Here is a 21,733-nt window from a genome sequence, read left to right on the forward strand (position 1 = left end):
CGGCCACAACAAAGAAGGAACAAAAAGTAGATAATAAATAAAGTTAAGTCGTCATAATTAGAAATTAATAAGTATTTTGGTGCCACGACGCAGCTGATTCAAAACCTAGGAGGAGGTCAATATGTGTGCTGCTGTCGCATTACATCAGTCTGCTCACATGTAGTATGAAACAGCAGCCACTTGAGGGCGCTGTGGTCACATTTGTGTAAAACATGGATGTTATGTGGCAAAGACGCGTCCATCCTCTCACATATGTAAGATAATTGATGGTTGAGTGTCTTATTCACAGGTGGTCGGATACTGGAGCTTTGGGTTAGTAGGTCGGGCCAACCACCAACACAGTGTCAGTGTTTTATGAGACTCAGCCGCCAACTTTCCAGAATCACTTTTTGGACCTTTAAAGGTGCACTGTGTAGTTTTGGGGGAAAACATTTTATTTAGAAGAGAAATATCTGCAGTGACTGATTTCTTGATGCCCGAACAAACCAAATAAACAAACTCTCTTTGTTGTCATGACTGAATAAAGTGAATAAACAAACTGATCTTAAACAACACAATGTCATACTGTTTCACTTTAAATATTTGGCGGACCCTGCCACCTTTCCAGCTTCAAACAGTGTTCTGGGAAGCTTATTTTCCTCTGAGAACAGCTCGTTCATTCACTGATGGGAAAACAAAATATGTCATCGTTTGTATTATTTCCTCATTAAAATTGTGAATATTAAGATTCTCAGTTTGAATTCCAATTTGAATTTGATTTTGCAACATTTAACGATGTAGTAAAATGAAAAAAAGGATTATTGTAGGCCTACTATTACTGTTGTTGTGGTGCATTACACACATCTAGATTTTTTTTTCCTCCATGAATAAGAATTAAATTATTTCATTAACAACAAGTAGGCTACATGACAAATGTTTTCTGCCATCAAAAACATTATTTTAGGGGATTCACATTAAAGGGGCAATGCAAATTATGATATAACCAGTTCATTCCAAAAATGAACTAAAATCGCCAACAGAATGTGAACAAACTATACTGTAGGCATTATGACAGTGACATATCTGTATTGTGTTGCAGAGGTGTTTACTGAAGTTAGCATTTAAGCAGCTAGCCCTGCCTGCCATATCATTATGTGCTGGCAAGAGGCGACAGTCCACAGATGTAGTCAGGCCTAACAGAGCGGTTGTGTTTGTCAGATGATCTGCAGCGCCTCCCTGTGGTGGGACTGTGATACTGCACTGGAACGTCATTGGGAGTCCTCCTGGAGGTGTCGAGCCTGTTAACTGACCTATGATGTTTGTGCCTTTGTGTGGATAAAGTATTTATATGAACAGTTTTGTAGAGGTTGCGGTGTATCCGTATTTGTTTTCAGGTAACAGCCTGTGTTGCCTAAGCCAGGGGTCTTCAATGTTTTCCAGGCCAAGGACCCCCAAACTGATGGAGAGATAGAGCGGCGACCCGTTACTTATATATATTGTATAAATAGTGCCTATAGTGCCATGTATAAATGTACCTTGTTATTGTGCATTCAATACTAATTCATGCAATTGCATGTAATCATGTATAAAAGCTATTCAAATGGACATTTTTAAAACATAAATGCGGAAACGAAAATTAGTGATGCTTGTTAGTGCCACTGGCATGCATAAACATAACTGTTATCTTGCATACAATACTGAACTATTAACATAATTGACAGATTCATGTTTTAATTTTAAACATACATGTAGTATGGGCAGTGAATCCTCAAACCATCTATGGATGGCATACATACTCCCACATTAGTGACATGTTTGACCCTGATGAGTAGCACACAACTTGTCTAACCTTAGACGTATGGAGGTTGTCAGGCAGAGAGTCATATCAGCCTCAGGCTGCAGTCTTGACCTGTATTTGTTTTTCAGGTAGGTCAGTGAGGAAAATTTACTTTCACAAAGATATGTTGTAGCAAAGGGCAACAGGCTCATCATTGCTTTTGCTGCCAGCTGTGGAAAGTCTTTCTGGCAAGATATCCAGAACTGGGTGAGTGGTTTAGTTTCATATATGTTTCTGAACGTGCTGTCAGTGAACAGTTCCATGAGCTGATCCTCCTCTGTCACCGTCAGGCGTGCGCCGTCTGCTGCATTATCTCTGAATGGAAGCTGTATCCATGTCTTGTCCCTGCGCCAGGAGTCGGCCTCAGAAAAGTAGTTCCTAAATTGACCATAGAACGCTTCCAAGTGCGCAAGAATCATGTGTGTTTGCGAGAGCAAAGCGGAATCTCTCAGCTCATCCACTGATGGAAACATGGAAAATATTCCCTTCCTCTTCTTCTGTGCTTGTGTTTTTTTTGTTTTTTTTGTAGAGTTACAAAATGATCCTTTTTTTTTTTTTTCATTTTTTTGATCCAAACACAAACACTAGCTGCTAGCATGATAAGAATGGGCTCTCGGCCAATCACAGGGAACCTGACAGAGCAAGCGTGTCACATACGGCCTCATGATTGGCCCAGCAGCGATTAGGGCAGGTCCTCCTCGTTGATGGGACAGGTGTTGTGAATAAACCAGTGCCCAGCTTGAAAGAGCTCCAGTGTGTCGCTGAATGTGTGTATTACAGACTGAAAGACATCCTCTGCCTCCATTTATCTGTCCACTACAGTGTGTTGGATTCATGATAATGTGTATTTAAAGACATTTCAATTTGTGGAAAAAATTGCAGGGGGAATATAAAAAAAAAAAGTCTAATCAACGAAAACTTTCGTGACCCCCCTGCAGTACCTCTGCAGACCCCCTAGGGGTCGCGGACCCCTTGTTGAAGACCTCTGGCCTAAGCTAATCGAGCTAACGAGACAATATGCAGCTAGCATTTTGCCCGGTGTGAATCGTTTTTTAACTGGTAGTAATTTCAGGTTTATTTCTGTCTTTAGTTGTAAAGAATTTGAGGCGCCTTTGTTTCATACTGTTACAGTTAAAATCCTGCGGTAGTGTTTCAGTTCATACAAATGAATTACACTTATATTTAGGCTTATGTCTCAGTAACATCAGGCTATGGAGGGAAAGTTAGCTAAACTGCTGTATCTCAAAGCTGAAGAGGTTGTAGGAGAAAAAAAACAACAACACCAACCTTTATTTCATATTTCATCATGTTGTATTTTTCTCCATTTTGGCTGTATTGTTTACTTTAGGATAATCTTTTTTGCCACATTGTAAGTAATACAATGTTTTGCTTTACTGCCTTTCCCCTCCATAAATCTCTTCTCCTATTGGTTTAGGCTTCTGACTGACGGATTACATCTTCAACAGCCTCAACCACTTATTGTTAGAGCCATGCTCGTACAGAGATACCGAGTGGGCTGAGCAAAGGCCTAACTAGCTGAAACAACTCCGGTCTCTACCTGGATCCCGGCAATAATCGCTTCACCCACAGTGAGCACAGGGGCGTCGCACCCGTGGGGGATGTGGGTGTTTTAACACCCCCACTTTTCCCGGTGAGACGGTTCAACACCCACACTTTTTCTGCAGTTTTCCGCAGTTTTGCACAAACGGCTCACAACAGTCGCCCAGTTTCTCTGGCCGCTCTGTGTCTGCTCTCGCTGCGGCTGCCTCCTCTCCCCCTCTCCCCCTCCCTCTCCTGTTGCTGCTTCAAACATGACAACGGCTTTGGGTCTGACTAGAGTCCTAAAGAGAGTACAACAGCAAAAACTGAGCGATTATCAACAACGGACGTGATTGAAAGCAACTGATTGGATTGGAATTCTGAAAATGAAACCGTGATGGCCTGCTCGACTGATCTCAGAGTACGACCAGACTCCACAGTGACTCACGGCCTAATCACGTTGGACTCTGGGTTTTCTAAAACGGTTCGTCCTTCATGAATGCACACTTCAGCTGCATAAGCCAGTTTATCTGACAGCAAGGGCAAACAGCATTTGCTCGTTGCAAGTGTTACATTAACACCCTCTGTGTTACTTTTATTGAACTACATATCCAAGACAATTAGCTAAACAGTATATGTGTTGCATGTTATCTTGTTTAAATAAAAACCCTGACTCTACCTGGGAAACTTGATGGGAAGTCAGAGCTCATGATACCATTGTTTATACCACAATAGTTCCAGACAATGGTACCTAGCGGTGCAAATATCCAGTCCGCTTATAATTTAAACTCAATGGCTGAAAATACACTTTTAACCCTCATGTTCCTGCTTGTTTAAGCGCGATAAAATGGAAATACAACAAAGGTGTCAACCTACTTTTTACTGCAGTTTGTAGGCTCGGCTTCCTCTTTCAAAACTTCTGTGAAAAACTCACCAGGGTCTACAAATACTTTGCACTTTATTTCAAAATTGATCAGCTCACAACATGTACATACAAATAATCCATCATTTATGTTGCTATTTTACAGGCTAAGTCATGGCGGCAACATTCGCAACAGTGGTTCCCGTTGTCAGACATACCAGCCTCTGTTTAACTATCACAATGAATGGCGTTATCGTGCATTTCCTCATTAATTGGCCGTGTGTTACACGCAGTAGCCCTGTTTGTCATTTACAGTAATCTCTGGTGAAGTAGACGGTGTGTGTGTGTAGTCTGTTTCTCAAAGTGTAGCGCGTACATTCATATACATCTAAAGGCATCTATTAGATTATTCAAGTGAAGTAAAAAATAGATTTGTTATGTCATTCAGTAATTCTGATTGCACATGATCTGACATTAACTCTCCTGTATGATGAGGCATTTTGCACGATTAAGACGTAGCCCTTACGCTCCTCTACGGGCCGACCAGGAAGCAGAGAGGCTCCAGTGATTAGAAATGACCTTTTAAAAGCCCTTTTTTATTTGCACCTAGGCGCTCATGGATTTTATTCTGCAGAAGAGGATCATGGAGACAGCCATGGCACATATCTGAGGAGAATATACACATTAGTTAAACATGCAGTTAATAACCAAAGTAACAACATGTGTACAATAAAGCATGCTGTGTAATGATATGCTATACAATTCAAGGCATGTTGTTTCAATGATAATAATGATAATAATTATGATGATAATATTAATACAATCTATTTATAAAGCACCTTTTAAAATTCAGTTACAAAGTGCTTAACAGAACCAAATAACATACGCAAAAAGTAATAAAAACTAAACGCAGAAAATGCATAGAGAGTAAAGCAGAATGTCATTAACCCACTTACATTACCTAAACTCAATTTTTAAAAAAGTGGTTTTCTCAAAAGTGACTTAAAAGACAAGACTGAGTTTGCAGCCCTACCCTAACCCAACAATTCTAAAAAGCAACAGGTTGTCAGTGTGGAAGCTAGGATCAGTGTAATGTGGTCATGTTTTCTAGTCTGCGTCAAAAGTCTGGCAGCGGTTTCCAGATGTTAAAAAAGTAAGGTACTATCTGAAGGGGGTCCTACACATGTAGAGGATGTGAGTCATACCTCCAGAGCTGCGATTCCCAGCGCCACTCCTACAATAACTGCCGTGTTGTCGTCGATCAGCTGCTTGATCTTTAGGAAGCAACCGGTGATTGTCTGAAAGAAGGTAAAGAGTGGAGGTAAAACAGGTAGAACTACAAACTGTCTTTCCATCGTGTAGGTGGATGATTTTTGCCGCCCATACCGTCCCACCGCCAGCCATTGTTTGATTACACGGGTTATCGATGCCTGGACAGCACTGTGGCGGGTATTGTTGGTTGTGGTCCACATAATATGGAGAGCCCACGAAGTCTGATGAGTTATAGAATCCACAACATTTTAACTGATGTGGACACAGAGAGAGTATATGTTAAACGAAGCATCAGTGGAATGGCATGAAGAAGGTCATCTTGTCGTTTGTTTGGCAGAGATACATACTGTGCTCATTGTAGTGTTCCACAGTCCTGTGATGTCAGCATTTTGCCCGTAGTCCTTCTGGATGTTCTTGACTGCAGCTGTGCCAATCTTGGTGAACAACTCACTTGCCTAAATTGCAAGAAGACAGAAGCTTTTGCGTCCAAGAACTAAAAGGTCATGAAAATTCAGCTACCAGTATCCTCTGTGTGATGAATTCTTTTGTGTGCTTACCAAAGGTCTGAATACTAAGATCACAATTGCTCCGGCAACCTCTGCGATGAAGACCAGCAGGACGATGATAAAAAACTAGGAGAGAGATCCGAATGTTCAAATTATTTACATTATTTTAAATTTTAATTCATTTCACTGTATTGTTCATGAGTCTAAAGCTGTGATAGCAGGTGATAATCACAGTATTTCTTGACCAAATACTCAATAATAATATTGGTACTTTCATGAAACATCAGCACAGTGAGATTTATAACAAATAACCTTCAGTATGGATATAATGACTTAGTGGGTTAAAACAGTCTGGTTAGTTTAGAAAATGACAACACTTTACAGTAATGCAGCCTTTAAAACCAGGAAAAGACAACATTTACGATATATCACAATATGATGATATCCAAATGGTTTCTAGTCTCATATCACAAAATAATATACATCTTATATATTGTCCAGCGCTGATAGTAATTCTTTATTTTGTTTGCAGATTTTCTGGAAATGTGGTTTCATTTGCACCAAATTAGGATGCAAACTATTGAAAATGCACCAATGGTTGATACGGTTGATACTTACATTTTAAAGGAAACTTTTAAAAAAAAAAGGTGAACTAGTTCCCCTTTCCTGGAAAGAGTTAGATAAGAAGATTGATACCAGTCTCGTGTATGTAGGGTAAATATTAAGCTTCAACCAGCACAAAGACTTGAAACGGGAAACCACTGGTTTCTGTTCAAGGGTAACAAAATCTGCCTGTACCTGTAAATCTCACTGATTAAGACGTAATCTAGTCTGTATAAAAACCAAGGTGTGAAAAAGCATTTTTCTCTGGATCTTGCACACTCTAAACTTCAGGTTAGCTGTCTGCTGCTCAAGAAGTTTTGACAAACTTTAGGTATTAAAACTACGATAACTTGCAACGAAGGCCAGAGTGATGTTACGTGTTTTTTATTTCAGCATCAAAGATTTTTATGCTAAGCAAACTAGCTACTGACAGCAGCTTCATATTTAAGTCCAAACATGAGAGTTGTATCGATCTTCTAATCCAACTCTCGGCAAACAAGATTAAAGGCATAACATTGAGCTATTCCTGAAGTAGCTGAGAACAACCTACCAGCAGCAGCATGCACTTGCTTTCTCTGACGGCTCCACAGCAGCCTAGAAAGCCGATGACGAGCAGCAGTGCTCCTAGCGCGATCAGCAGGTAGCCCACGTTGAGCACCTGACTGAGCTCTGCTGGAGCGTCTTCAATTTTCCCGAGAAAGTTGAGGATAGAGCCGCTGTCCACCTTCACCCAGATCCCAACGCCCAGGATGGCAACGCCTGCCAACTGAGGGAGAAGGAGAGACGGAGAAGTGGTTTGAATGAAATTACGTCAGTGTCACACATAAAGGTCAATTTAACTGTCATGGGGAGAACCCAACCACCAACTTGCAAACCCATACTGATCCATCTTAGGGACGTGAAGTCAGGATATAATGTCATCTGTAGCTTCAAGTTGGGCCATTCTTGTTTTTCTTTTAACCAGTTATTTACAAGTCCAGCAAGTTACAAGTGAAATGCTAAATTGCCGAGGTTCCCCTTTAAAACACCGTTCTTCCTCCAATGGACAGCTGCGTCAAACAGAGAGGATGTTTTAAATTCATATTTGGTCATTTCCATCCATCTTTCACGCAACAACCTCCTGCCGACTCACACAGATGTAGAATGTAAAATAGGCAGCGTTTTTCTCTTGGAGATAAAATCAAGATTTTTTGAAGCATTTCTAACTGAGCATACAACTTACAAAGATAATGCCGTTGAAAACAAACATCATGGCTTTGAGGAATCCAAAACATCCCATTTTCGCTGCCGATTGTTCCGCCTATGGAGGAAAAAGGGAGAAGAGGCATTGTTAAAGGTTTTTCAAACAATACCGTTGAGAGCTTTATTGTCAGCTTTTGTTGTTTACCATTAGACATTTACCATCTGTATCTTTAAGTTCCTGTATTCGTCCCTTATAAAAGCAATTTAACAACAATTCCCTCACACATCAGTCGTTTGTGTGCACAGTGTTAGTCACCTTCAAGATGCGTTTCACTTGACTTCATGTCTTCATGCACTGCCGCTGAGGTGATGTATTAATAGTGAGGTTGTGCTGTTTCTTGTGGGAAGTGGAAAGGAGAGAGCTGGGGAGGGGAAAACACCTGCCACTCTCCCAACTCCTCACCTTGTTCCCTTTGTGGGCTTAATAACTTATCTTTCTCAAACACTCAGAGTGCCCTGAGCCTTTCATTTCCTGTCGCATGTCACCTTGCGTGGTGAACATAGGTGAGGGCTTTGTTTAGTTTAGAATTAATGAGAGCAACGATTGAGGAAGTATTTTTTTTTAGGTTTCACAGAGCCATTTGACATGCAAATGTGCAAAGCAACTCACAGTGCGCGACTGGCGAGGAAATGTTTAATCCCCTTACATTCTTGACCATGTGGCATCAAAATCTTTTAACATCTTGTACTGACGAAAACGTTTCACAAACGGCGATATTAGAGTTATGGCTATATGGATACAATTGCAGTGTGTTGAAGGAACAACGACTGTAGGGTGTATTTGCATAGAAAACTACGTGGCTGGCCATCTGATCCACCGGTCACCCAGCACTCGGGAACGAGTTCAACTATGATGCTGATACTAATGACCAAACACACAATACACCGAACAAATACATCAAATTCAGATTTCATCGACTCATCAAACACACACACACACACACACACACAAACACGCATCTTCTCCTCCCACCTCCTTTTACAACCTCTACTGTCCCAGAGTAACTTCAAGATTCTCACTTCCAAATGTGTGTGTGTGTGTGTGTGTGTGTGTGTGGACCTCCCAGATGGGGAACAGTGCCCTTTGTGTGTCGTGACAAAACAGACAAATCGTTATCCCGACGACAATGACTGAGCAGAGCCCCATTGTGTACAGCAAGAGGCTGCTTTCTGAGAATTGGGATATCCCTCGTGGCCTCCGTCTCCTCGCTGTTATTTTCACTTGGCTGCTTGGCAGTTTTTTCTCACTCACGAACACGCACATAAATATCCACTCAGAGTGACACATGAAATGAACCCAGAGCAGGAAGTTGCTTGTCAATTCATTTAGCCTGCTCCTGCTGTTAAACCAAAGCTGGTTGTCATCAAGTTAATCATACATTCGGGGCCCAGGACTGCCCTCAGGAACATAACGCGTGGTTGCCTTGACTCCCCAAACTCCCTCTCATTTCACTCCTCCCGAGTTTTCACCACTTCCTCATGGTCAGCGATTGCACTCTGACACCCAGGAGTCGGCCTGGTGATGTATTAACATGCTCCAGTCTCAGAAAAGTCCCAGCAATGACGGAAAAATCATACAATGTCCACATCCGTTACCCCTGAGAACACAGGTTAAAGAAAAGGGGCTCTTCTTTGGCGTAGTTTTGTTAAATATGTGACCGACCTCCACCAAAAACAGAGACAGACAAATCTCAAAGGACGCCATTGAGCGGAATAATTGCAGGCAGGTCTCAGGAGACAAAAGATCATTGTTGGATGGATCCCTCCCTATGTTGGTACGGCACTTGAATCGCAACCAAAGGACTCGAAAAGTCACTTGGAGAAGTTACCGTACAGCTTGAAATCACAGCCAGTCTAAGTGCAGTCATCATTTGGCTTACCTTTCACAGGAAATATCCAAGGACGTGCTCTGAGGCTGGGTCACTGCTTCACTCTGGTGATGGAGGAGGCTACAGTGGGAGCAGACCGACGGTGAGATAACAGGAGTACAGGAGTGTATTATTCTGCCGTCCTCTGAAAATGACCCACAATATACCCTCTGTCTCCCACTTCCTGCCTTTCTCTCCCTCTGGGTGACTCTTTCTGCTTTCTGCTTTTTATTTCAAGGCTGCCGGCTGGTTATAAGCACGACAAAGGGAGGGGGGAGCAGGTGGGCGTGACCAAAGCCGCCGAGCAATAACACACATCACCATGGAGTTAGGCTGGTCACCCCTGAGGGAGAGGGAGAGAACACCTGTATGTGTTGTAGTCTTTACAGCTTTATAGGCGACTCTGTTTGAAGGTGCTAATTTGAACACAGTTTGTAAACATGACAAATCACTTTGTGTATTTACGACTGTAAGCATTTGTAATTAGAATATTATTACCTTTCCATCCACAGAGTGAACAATACCTAACTGCAAATTGTTTGTGAAGAAAAATAATTTCCATTGTAGTTTTACTCGAGCTTATTGCTGACTTTGACATGATTGACCATGATATTATCATCATTCAGTTGTTGGTAATGATTCAGTCTGTTTTAGCTCTGTTCTTCACTGGTTTTCTTCTTACTTTAAAGAAGTCGTTTTATGGTTTTGGGGTTTTCTCCTTCCCTTTATCGCGTTACAAAGCATTTCCGTGCATATAAAAAGGTCTGCAAAGTGACAACGCCCAAAGTTCACACCAAAGGGAGTTACTGTCTCCCACAGAAAACACATACATACACTCCAGCCAGTCGGCAAAAATAATGTGTTTTCAAATTTCGCGACCCGCTGGTGAACACAATGGAGCATTTAGCAGCTAAAGAGCCAGACCAGGAGACCCAAACCCAGCCACAGTCAATATTGGGTTTAGATTCACCGCCGTGAACAGAAGCGCAACTTCAAATAAATGCCAGTGTTTCTCTTTGCCAGCTGGATGATGTGTAAATAGGGAGCATATCTAATTTCTAAGTCACACAGTGAGCCATTACAATATACAGTATAAGGTGACAATGAGTTTATGTGGCTGTCAGCTACTTGGAATCCCGCAAACAAGTGGTCTAGAATAGATTTAAAATATAAGAAAATCTATCAATTCATTTATCAGACTTGATAGATGCAGGTTTAATTACTGAACATTTTGGCAAATAAACAATTGGACAATTTGGGGAATCTGATTTGCAGCTAGTAGGGTTTGTATTTGTGAGGGCACCTGAACATTTCTCCCCTAAGTGCTCATAAGATTCTTCCATTGCCGCTTTTCGGACAGAAGTGGGGGTTCTGGTCTCGAGCAACGATGACCACGCGTGTTGGCAGGGCGTGTTTTTCCATGGGACGGCGAGATAAAAGAAACTGTTTACCTTGATGACGTGGGGAGGTGTGCTCATTTGCACAAACCGCAGTACAATAGATGGCTCTCTTTGATAATTACCCTGACAAAGAAAAGGAGGGCTCCAGCTCATTCAAACGCAGCAGAGGCCTCTTGTGTACACGCAAACATTGGACTCCAGTACTCCATATCTCATCTGGAGAAAGACTGAGTAAACTTCAAACCTTTACTTTTTTTTTTTGGAGCACCAAATGGTTTCCGACCTGCTCGCGTACCATGATCCAGTCAGACCTGTTGGGTTATCTGGTTTTCTAATTTGTATATCTGTGTGTGGTTTGAGTTTGTTGGTCAGCTGCAAGCTCAATGTATTTTTGAGAAGACTTTTTAAATGAAGAACTTTTACTTTACTTTTAATAAAAATGCCAGTATGAATAAAATAGTCTGGCTCTGCTCCTTAGACTTCCACCATCTTCATATTTCTCACATTGCACAGTGTGCCATATGCTTTATCTGAACTTCACAGTCCTTTAAACAGGGTTCGTACACATTTTTCAAGGTCAAATTCAAGCACTTTTCAAGCACTTTTAAGGGTCATTTTCAAGATTTTCCAGCACCTTTTTGCTGGGGTAAAATACGTATCTACAGGAATATATATACTCATGATTTTTTCTTATCACAATTATGTACATTGTATTATGCTGTAAACATCTAAAATTATGTTTCATAATAGCAAAAACTTCAGAAATTAATAATCCAGTCTGATCCCAATTTTGTGGAAGACAGAGTTATAATGTCAAGCACTTTCAAGCACTTAAACTAAAATCCAAGTACTTTTCAGACCTTGAAAACACAACATTGAAATTCAAGCACTTTCAAGGATTTCAAGCACCCGTACGAACCCTGTTTAAAGCAGACGAACATAGAGACTGTGACAGGCAGATACTACTAACCCAACTGCAATGGAGGAGTGGACGAGGATAGATTATTTACAGCAGCAGAATGCTGATGATCAATCACAGCATGTTCACGGGGGCATGATATTTTTAAGTTGAGTTCAGAGAAGGTGTGGAATGGGCTTATATAAATGACTATATGTAAACTCAACCAAACATCTAGTAACAATAAACATGTCCAGTATTCAGCCGACTGAAAGGGTCCAGTACCTGTGAGGTCACTTTATGACTAGGTTGTTATGACACCTGCGCCTTTCCTGCCTTTTCTTACTATTCAAGCACACCCCCACGCTTTGTCACAAACACACAAACACACCCCTGAGCGCTTTATGCAAGAGGCAAGAGCACGTTGCATGTTATAAACCTTTCGTGCCAAACAAATGTCAGAAAAACATACAATACAATTTGTGTCATATTCACACGTTTTAGTGATTCATCTGGAGGGAGGGGGAGGAAAGTGCATTTTTCTTAGAAACTAAAACACAGACACAACAAAAGACAGCAACACAAGAGGACTGAGGGCACATTTTCCTGAGAAACTGTCACATTAAACTCACAGGATTTCTCTTCGGGGGCCTGTGAGTCCGGACTAAGGACAAAATATAAAATCAAGACTGCTCACCCACAAAACAGATGCTCAGTAATAGAAGAACCGAAAAGGAGAGCCATACATTTGAGTCAGTACGAGCAGTGTAGGGCAACAGATAACACTCACGCCTCAATGATGTCAATTTTTACAGCCTTAATTTCAAGTATATTAACACACACATGTAGTGATATCTCACCCACTGACCCGCCATATAACAACACAACAACTTGTCGTGTTGGTGTAACAATGGACCAAGCTATCATGTTAAAATGATCTTCAGTGGACCATACCATTGTTAGGCATGTGCAAAATATTTTTTCTTGTCAAACTTTGAGATGACCGTTCGCCAAGCCCACCCCTCCATATTGTTGCTGCGCCTGTTTTCTTGCACATAACAATATTATTGGAGGCAGATTAACCAGTCAAAATTCTTAGAAATCTTCCAGACAATTGGTCGCCAATATCAAATTCATTTCTAGCCAGTGATTTCAATTATGCTGCCTAAAATGGCCGACTGTCTGACTAGCTAGCTAAGCTAACGTAAGCTACATGAGTTGGCTGAAAGCTCTCTCTCTGGTTGGCTTCAAACTGACTTGTTTTAAAAGAAGATTCCAGTAAAGGGCTCACATGAAGTCGATGGCTACATACATGAAAAGATTGAGGCTACAAGACCCTGGCAAAATGTTAGCATCCTCACCAGTCGGTGATTAATGCAGAAGAGACAGAACTAATTAAGCAGCATCGTTGTTTTGTCTCAGTGTGGCACTTATTCGTCCATGTACGTCAATCAAGAAGTTTAGCCGGAACTGCTGGAAGGCAAACTTTCCCGACTCCAATAAGGAGCACTTAATTACAAATCCACCCATGGCGAAAGCATGACCCGTCTTAATCCGCCTCTGATCGCCAAGTACTCGCTGCCATCATTGTTTGGGTTGGCAGAATTAAGGTGTGAGGATTGATGATTGGTTAGGGTTAGCGAAAGAATATCAGGGCAAGACGGACAGAGGCACAGTGGGCTGGCTCATGCCTTCGCCATGGTGCCATTCATTAAATTTGCTGAACTGAGACGCTGATTTTAGCTTCACTCTCACATTGAAGCATCCTGGACTGGCTCCCACACAGTGTGGAAATACTACATAGTAGATGTGTTATCATTAGCAGGGCTTCTTAAATGGAACCTGTAACATTTAAAAAAATAGAGAAGTCTGAAATGCTGCTTCCATTGGAAGTATTGAAGGGTTACTATTGTGGGGAGGAAGCTAGTTAGGCAGCCGTACTAATGATTTATTTGTCTCATTAGAGCACGAGCCAACATTTTTACATATGGAGTATATTTATCTCAACAGGTAGAGAAATCTTTAGTTTGACTGAACAGATGTGTCTAGATTTTGTTGATAAGGTGCAATATGTGAATCTGGATATGGATCTTGCCAGCTGCCAATTCATATTCCAAACAAAAACCGGGCAGCATTTCACCAGTAACCGCTATATGCTGCTAATTGTAGCTGCTGTTGGCAAGTTAGCTCAGTCTGCATGTGGGTCTCGCTCTCTCAACTGGGAGCACAGAGCACCAGGGGAGTGTTCGTATTTACAGCGTTTACACAGAAGCTCTGGACCAGACAGGTCGGGGCTGGTTAGCGTGCTAACTCTGGTAGATATCTGTACAACAGAAACACACAGATTTAATGATGTCAATATTGCTGTTTTCACATTCTGTTAATAATTTCATTCCCTAATTTAGCTGTTTGGGGGTGGGGTTTAGCGAACGGTCAATTGGACATCATCAATCAACAGTGGACAAAGTCTTTTTTTCCCGCTGCACCACGTACGTTCAAACCCACTGTTTGGCCGCTTTACTCTGAAACAGCTTGTGTCCTGCACAGCTGACAGACGGGCCCGCTTTTTTCCTTCACTCACTGCTTGCGTGGTCACAGGTTCACGTCATCCTGGACATGAGAGGTAAGACAAACACAGCAAAGGAAAGTCTGTCTCATCACTGGAAGCTTCCCTCTGGTTTTTTTCCGGAGGGCCAACTTGTACTTGTTCAGCTCCTGTCACCAGCGTCTGGACACCTCAGGTTGCCTGCTTGTCTGGGTGGCTTTTTAGCTTGTGGAATTTAACACTGTCCAGCTTCTCGAACCTCTTCTCACAGAACTCGCAGGTGAAGTTGTACTGGGCCTCTGGAGTGTGTTTCTTCATGTGCCAGTTCAGGGACGCGCGCTGGCGACACTGGTAGCCACAGATTTCACATCTGACGGAAAACGTGGGTGAGAGAGAAGAAGAGCGACTTTAGTCTAACATGCCCCGTGCAAAAATGAGTAATGCTACGATCTGTTTTCTGCTTTAGTAACTTACTGGAGCGGTGTTTCTCCTGTGTGGGTCCGCCGGTGAACCTCCAGGTGATTCTTGCGCTTGAAGGATTTCCCGCACGTCTCACAGATGAAATCTCTGACACCTGTAAAAAGATTCTGTTACATTTGGCGGTTGACGGCGATGAGATTCAGACATGACGAGTGTCCCTGCGTGGGCCCACCTGAATGGATAATCATATGGCGATGCAGGTGGTTTGACAGGTAGAACTTTTTCCCACAGCCTGGGTGGGGGCAAACTTTGGTCCTCCCTTTCCTGTGAACGAGGTTGACATGATTCTACAGAGAGAGGGAGGTGAACCAGGCAGGTGGTTAGTGTCGTCCTTAGGTAAAACAAACAAAGCTGAAATGCGAAGTGTGAATGCTGTTTTACCTGAAAGCTGCTAATAGCGACGTAGACTTGACTGCAGCCCTCGTATGGACAGTGGAACATCTTGAGCATCCCATCTGCTTCGATGACGGGACCTCGCCTGTTTCTCTTCGACCTGACGCTGCAAAAACACATGCTGTGGACTCAACAAGAGGGCAGCAAGAGGAGCAGATCTCTGCTGTGCAACCAAGACCTTACATCCTTCTCAACGTGTCTGAATGGGACCCAAATTCACCATGCCGTGTAGTGTCTGCTCACCTGCTCAGACTGCGCTGCAGCTCTCGGTCACTTCCCAGCTCTAGAGCATCGACACTGGGCTGCAGCAGCTGCTTGTCGCTCAAACCTGCAGAGAAACGGTGTGAAAACTGATTTAAAAAAATGGCTCGCGCAGGTATTGGCTGAATCAAAAATGTCCACCTTCCATATTTTAAGAATGGGTACCTATCACACGAGTGAAGTCTGAAAGGGGACCAGGCTGAGAGGGGACAATATGCACTATAGTCTAGGATTCAAGATGCCGCTTTTCGTCTCTTTACTGGAAGCTTGAGTAATTGTTGTGCGATTGTGTTTAATGCACACTTTTCATATATCAGAGCTCAACAGAAACAATTAAAAGTTAAGCAATGGCAACCATTTTGAGAAATTCTTGGCCTTTGGTTGCCATGAGTGCCAACAGGGCTGCACAGTATATATTGTTTCAGCATTGGCACTGCAGTGTGTGCAATGTCAGGAACGGCAAATCAAGACAAACACATCATGCTACAACTTTTCTGCTGCGCGATGCAAAAGGAAAACTCAGACATTGCATAACTTGAAATAAGGTCTGAATAAGGGGTTATTTTGCACACCAGGAAACAAGAGTTAAGACTAAAATTCAGTAAAGCATCAGATAAAACACACAAATAACAAAGCTTTGCAACACTCTTGTTCTCTCTAGTTGACGTACATAACTGCATAGCATATTAATTAACACAAATAGTCTGTTTCCAGCAGACTTTGCTGAATCTTTTTGTCATATTTTTTTTTTTTCATGCAGAAAAAAGCAACAAACTTTGGCGCCAAAGTGAATATATTTTAACTCTATTCATTTAATTCAGCTGTTGATCTGGTTATTCACGTGTGTGATTAATAATAATAATAATAATAATAATACATTTTATTTACAAAGCGCCTTTCAGGACACTCAAGGACACTTTGATTGTACCAAATCCAGGTTTCTGATGGTTTGTAATAGAGTGGCATTGACGTTAAGTAAACATTGTGTTTCGTCTGCAGAATTTCACAGAAGTAGATGCAAATCAGCTGTGCCAACATTGTTCACTGCAGCAACTCAAACTACCGGCTGCAGGGTTGTCTTCCTGCCTCTGCAGCTCAAGTTAAGGATCAAACATCTGGATTTAAGGGCAATGCCTCGACTATGCTCATCAAACTATTATATCTTTTGTACATGCATGCACAGGTGTTCTGGTGAAGAGTCTTATCTCCGCGTAGATTGAGCGATAGGGTGTTTGCATGGAACATAAATAACCACCTGGGTATTCATTACCGTGTATGTTACATGACTCTGGCCCCATACTGTACGCAAATTAACCCTGTGAAACACAAAGTAAGTGGCAGCCAGTTTCAATTCGTGGTACAACAGCATATTGAGTCAGCCTGCAGCAATAACCAAACTGTTTGACCTTTCGGATGTCTAAAATTAAAAACAAAATCCCCTCGGCGGCCACCATTTACATCTCGCATACACTTTGTTTTACGTCTGTCAGGTTTGGTTTGATATTGTGTATAAGGGTAGACGTTTAGCACCCAGTCCCTGGTACGGCCTCTTGTGGGCACCCTTCCTTTTGTTTATTTTGGCGGGCCAATCAGCTTTCGTTTTGACTATTTGACTTGATTCCGGTTGGTTCATGGTTTGTTTAATAAACTTCAAAAGTTCTTTCTGGAGCACCATGACTCATTTGATTATGTTAGACCTCATTTGGGTCAAAATATTCATGGGGGGATGTAAAGGAGGGAAGTTCTACATTTGGATTCAGCCCCCCTTATGCATTTCGAGAAGGGCACGTAGCGCACCTGTCATGGAGTCTTCATCCTCCGCTCTTTGCAGCTTTGAGTCAGACGCGCAAACCTGGTTGTAGGTGACACCCCCGATGACAGTGCAGGTGACTTCCTCCATGTTCCCGCCGCCCATGTTGAGCTGGATGCCCTCTGATGCCAGGGCCTCGTAGCTGGGGCCGGTGATGATAATTAACTGGGGATGGAAAAGATGGAAAAAAAAAACCAACTTTAACATCCGAGAAAATAAATAGTACACTCCTCAGTGTGTACCAACATCTTGGTCACACACCTGTGAGCCTTCCAAAGCGGTCCTCTGGTCAGGAATCTCACAGCTGGTCACCACCGTCTGCAGAGTCTGCGGGTCAAACAGCTCGCTCTGCTCTTGCATGGGCGGCGGGACAGACAGCTCCGGCTGAGATCCCAGCGGGACTGAGCCACTCAAGCTCTGCGTCAGCACAGAGTCCTCGTCCACCTTCTCCAGTTTATCAGTTAAGGGCGTCGTCGCGGTAACACGCTCGTAACCGTGCGGTACAGTCCGGATCTCTTCCTCTTCTCTGTCTCTGCCCTGCCTCAGGTCCTCAGCCTCCTCGTCCTCTGAGGGGACTGAGGAAAATGCTGCTGCGGGGGAGCCTTGCTGGTGCTCCATGACCATCTCCATCTCCCAGACCGGCTGTGCTGTCAGTGGAACATCCTTTGAAGAGGTCTCTATACTGGACGGGTGGTCTAGAGCTGTAGTCTGTTTTATGGGGCTCATGGGGGCATGTTCTGTCTCAGAAACATCCACATTTTCTTCCGCATCTACAGGAAAGAAGATTAAGAGCTTGCTGATCAAGGAATTCAGGACTTACCAGCTACCGATAAATATTCAGATCCTTCTAATATCAACAATGAAAGTGAATAGCTCTAACTGAGTCAAAGATTCCATTCATCACTGTACCTGTAAACTGTTTGTGAGCATCCTTTCTCCTCTTCCTGCTCACTAGACCTTTAGCCACAGGCATGTCTGTCTTTGCTACATTGTCCACATCACCCTCTGCGTTCACATCCCCTTCTTGCTCAGAGTCACTTGCCTCCCTCGGCGGTGAGAAAAGGTATTGCACAAATGAGTGGTCAGAGTCACACTGCCAGATGGCAGCGGTGGAAAAGTTGGGCTGGGGCTCCAGGGCTCGGAGCTGGGGCTCATGAGGGCAGGAGCAGGAGTGCTCCTGGTACCAACACACCAGACTCTGGAGGCTGGAGACTCGCTCCTTCCTGCCTGGGGAACAACACAAGTCAGTCAGACAGAAGGACGGTCGCAGATGAGTGAAGAACTGGACTTGAGAAGATGTTGAATCTACATGTTAATCCACTTATCAGGAGAGTGAGAACAACAGTTCTTTGGACAAAAAACCCCCCATATAATTCACACAACATCCTTCTATAGATCTAAGCTCATTTCTGCTAAGAGACAAAATTGAATGAAAATTTAGGACTGTTTTACTTTCTACATAAAAAAACGTCAAGAAATGCTGCTACTTACCAGTAGAAAGTCGTGAAAATGTCACAATTATCTAAAGACCAAGACTAGAACTATTCCATTTATTTATTCCATTTAATTTTCTACCAATAATCTAAACCCAATAAATGATCTCATCCAGTGCATCACAGACATCAGATGCTGGATGGTCAAACATTCTTTACAACTTAATGAGGACAAAACAGAGATTCTTTTGGTAGGTCCTAAGGCTCTGAGGCAAAATATTCAATCCTTGTTAACTCCCCTGTCTGTAAAACCATGTGAGCATGTCAATAACTTGGGTGTGATTTTAGATGCTGATCTCACCTTCCAAAGGCATATCTCTAATATTTCTAAGACTGCTTTTTATCATCTTAGAAACATATCAAAAGTTAGATGTTTCCTGTCTCAGTCAGACTCTGAAATGCCGGTTCATGCCTTTATTTCCAGTAGACTGGACTACTGCAAAATGCTCTTTTTGCTGGACTGAAAAAGCAGAATTTACATAAACTCCAGCGTATTCAAAATGCTGCAGCCAGAGTACTAACAAAAACCAAAAGGTTTGAGCACATCACTCCTATTTTATCATCTCTTCATTGGCTCCCAGTAAAACAAAGAATTGATTTTAAAATACTTCTTATTGTTTTTAAATGTTGTAATGGCTTGGCTCCCTCTTACGTTGCTGACATGCTCACCAAATACACACCAGGGAGATCCCTCAGATCATCAGATAAAGAGCTCCTCACTACACCCAGAATCAACTCCGAATCAGCTCATGGCGCTTTCAGCCACTATGGTCCCACTCTCTGGAATTCTCTTCCACATAAAATACGGTCTGCTACAACAGTGTCTTCTTTTAAAAGTAAACTAAAAACATATCTTTTTTCGCAAGCTTTTAGTTAAGTTTAAAGAGTGTATTTTAATTCTGTCTCATTTGTTTTAAGAATTTTTTATTATCATCTCCCTTTTTAAATGATGATAAAAATACATTCTTGTGTGATTGTATAATGTCCTAAATGTTTTGATTCTATTTTATTTATTTATTTATTTTTTATCCTATATGCTATTTTATGTTCTACAATGTATCTTTGTTTTAATTTCTTGAAGCACATTGAGTTTACGCTTGCCGTATGAAATGTGCTATATAAATAAATTTGACTTGACTTGACTTAAAAACAAAGAATTTTTTATATATTTTTTTATTTTTGACCTATTAAGTCAAAAGGACAAGTTATTATTACATAATTATAACTTATTCTACTATCTCTAGATTTGATTTAATAAGAAAACGTACTTAGCAAGACACAAATTTGACTAATCTCGTGACATTGATAATTGGAAGTTTCAAAATCTTACACAATATATATCAGCACATGATAATCTTTTTCAACATAAACAAACATGTCTACTGTTTTTGACATTCCTGACCAAGCTACATACCGAACGGGGACAACTCAACTTGTCAGTGCTCTCTGCTGGACAAACTATGTAATGGTGACGCTGTCTGTAACCTCAAAACTATCTCGGTGTAATGTCTGCAATAGGGGTGCAGCAATTTACCCCATTCATTTTTAACCATGACTTAAAATGTCAGTTTTGTAGCCCTGAAGGCTCAGATACAGTGTGTTTGTTCTCACTCTCAAAAAGGGATGCTATAGTACATCATTTTTACGAAGAAGTGAGTAAAGAGTTGGGCTTTCTGTGCTATCTATCTAGCTACAATATAATATTTGTATGCTGTCATTCCTCAGACTGCACGTGTTTCTTCTCTTTATCATCCAGTTTTTTTTGCTGCTTAAAGCACTAAGCTTTTAAATGATTAAAATATAAATGGAACCATTTGTCTCCTGGCTCGTTTCTCTTTCCCCAAATCACGTTAAAATATAGCAGGTTTCAGGCTGAGAGATAAAATAACAGATTTATATAGCAACCTGCCAATTCATAACAGATCTAACATAACCAGCTATTCCACACCACCCAAACACACGTGACTGATTTAGAAAATAAACCCATCTGTCACCGGCACCACTCACCTTTTTTCTGTTTTACCTCTGGAGCAATTTTCTTCCTGCAATGCAAACACACGTCCATGTGGACAGTGAGTGTTCAGGTTAGACACAATGCAACACTCATGAAGCTGAGGGAATAGCTACAGTATAGTGCAACAGCCCACTGGCACGGTCTGGTTAACGTGAGGCGACTTAAGCACAAACAAAACAGGGAATAGGTTTTGTCTGCTTACCCGCAGTACTTCTGCTGGTATTTGTCTCCATAGGTGGAGTTGAGCAGGATCAGATACTCTGCCAGTCCAGCATCACTCAGACTGGTCCGCCGGCGGAGCTCACTCCACAGCTTGTGCGACTCTCCCAGGTAAACCCTCCTCACGTCGTACTTCTTTCGGGATTCGAGACGCCTCTGAGCTCGGTCGGTGTCCGTGAGCCGTGGCCGTCCTCTGCAACGCCTCATTACACCCTTCCCTTGGTGGCCAGCTTGGTCAGCGTCCAGGGAAACTTCCAACTCTGCCAGGCTCTGCGCCATCTTGGCCACAGCAGCTGATGCTGTGATTACCCGGTGTCCCCGGAAGTTGTCGGACCTAACAGGAAGCACTGTCACGGACTCCTTTTTTTGCTCGTGTTCCCACGTCAGGGGTTTGTAAACTTTGTCGAAACATTCCTGAACACAGTCGTGCACCACATGGGAACTTTTTTTAATCAAAATGCTCATAGAAATACCCAGTATGTACACCGAGGACCGCATCGGAACGGTACAGT

General features: G+C 42.2%; 2 protein-coding genes across 2 annotated transcripts; both read right to left on the reverse strand.

Moving 5' to 3' along the window:
- Window positions 1–4,296: 4,296 nt before the first annotated feature.
- Window positions 4,297–9,952, reverse strand: tspan34b (tetraspanin 34b). The gene is made up of 8 exons (XM_030406501.1): window positions 9,721–9,952; window positions 7,821–7,898; window positions 7,149–7,364; window positions 6,047–6,121; window positions 5,837–5,944; window positions 5,604–5,741; window positions 5,423–5,515; window positions 4,297–4,883 (listed from the first exon to the last, which is right to left on the reverse strand). Exons 2-8 carry the CDS (start codon window positions 7,875–7,877, stop codon window positions 4,824–4,826), a joined length of 747 nt encoding a protein of 248 aa, XP_030262361.1. The 5' UTR covers window positions 7,878–7,898; window positions 9,721–9,952; the 3' UTR covers window positions 4,297–4,823.
- A 2,540-nt stretch (window positions 9,953–12,492) lies between these two features.
- Window positions 12,493–21,719, reverse strand: znf653 (zinc finger protein 653). The gene is made up of 10 exons (XM_030407015.1): window positions 21,205–21,719; window positions 20,996–21,030; window positions 18,405–18,722; window positions 17,757–18,265; window positions 17,483–17,660; window positions 15,668–15,752; window positions 15,413–15,530; window positions 15,204–15,318; window positions 15,026–15,125; window positions 12,493–14,921 (listed from the first exon to the last, which is right to left on the reverse strand). The coding sequence occupies exons 1-10, from the start codon at window positions 21,717–21,719 to the stop codon at window positions 14,744–14,746; spliced, it is 2,151 nt and encodes a 716-aa protein (XP_030262875.1). The 3' UTR covers window positions 12,493–14,743.
- Window positions 21,720–21,733: the final 14 nt, after the last annotated feature.

This window comes from Sparus aurata, chromosome 23, assembly GCF_900880675.1.
Source record: "Sparus aurata chromosome 23, fSpaAur1.1, whole genome shotgun sequence".
Classification (NCBI taxonomy): Eukaryota; Metazoa; Chordata; class Actinopteri; order Spariformes; family Sparidae; genus Sparus; species Sparus aurata.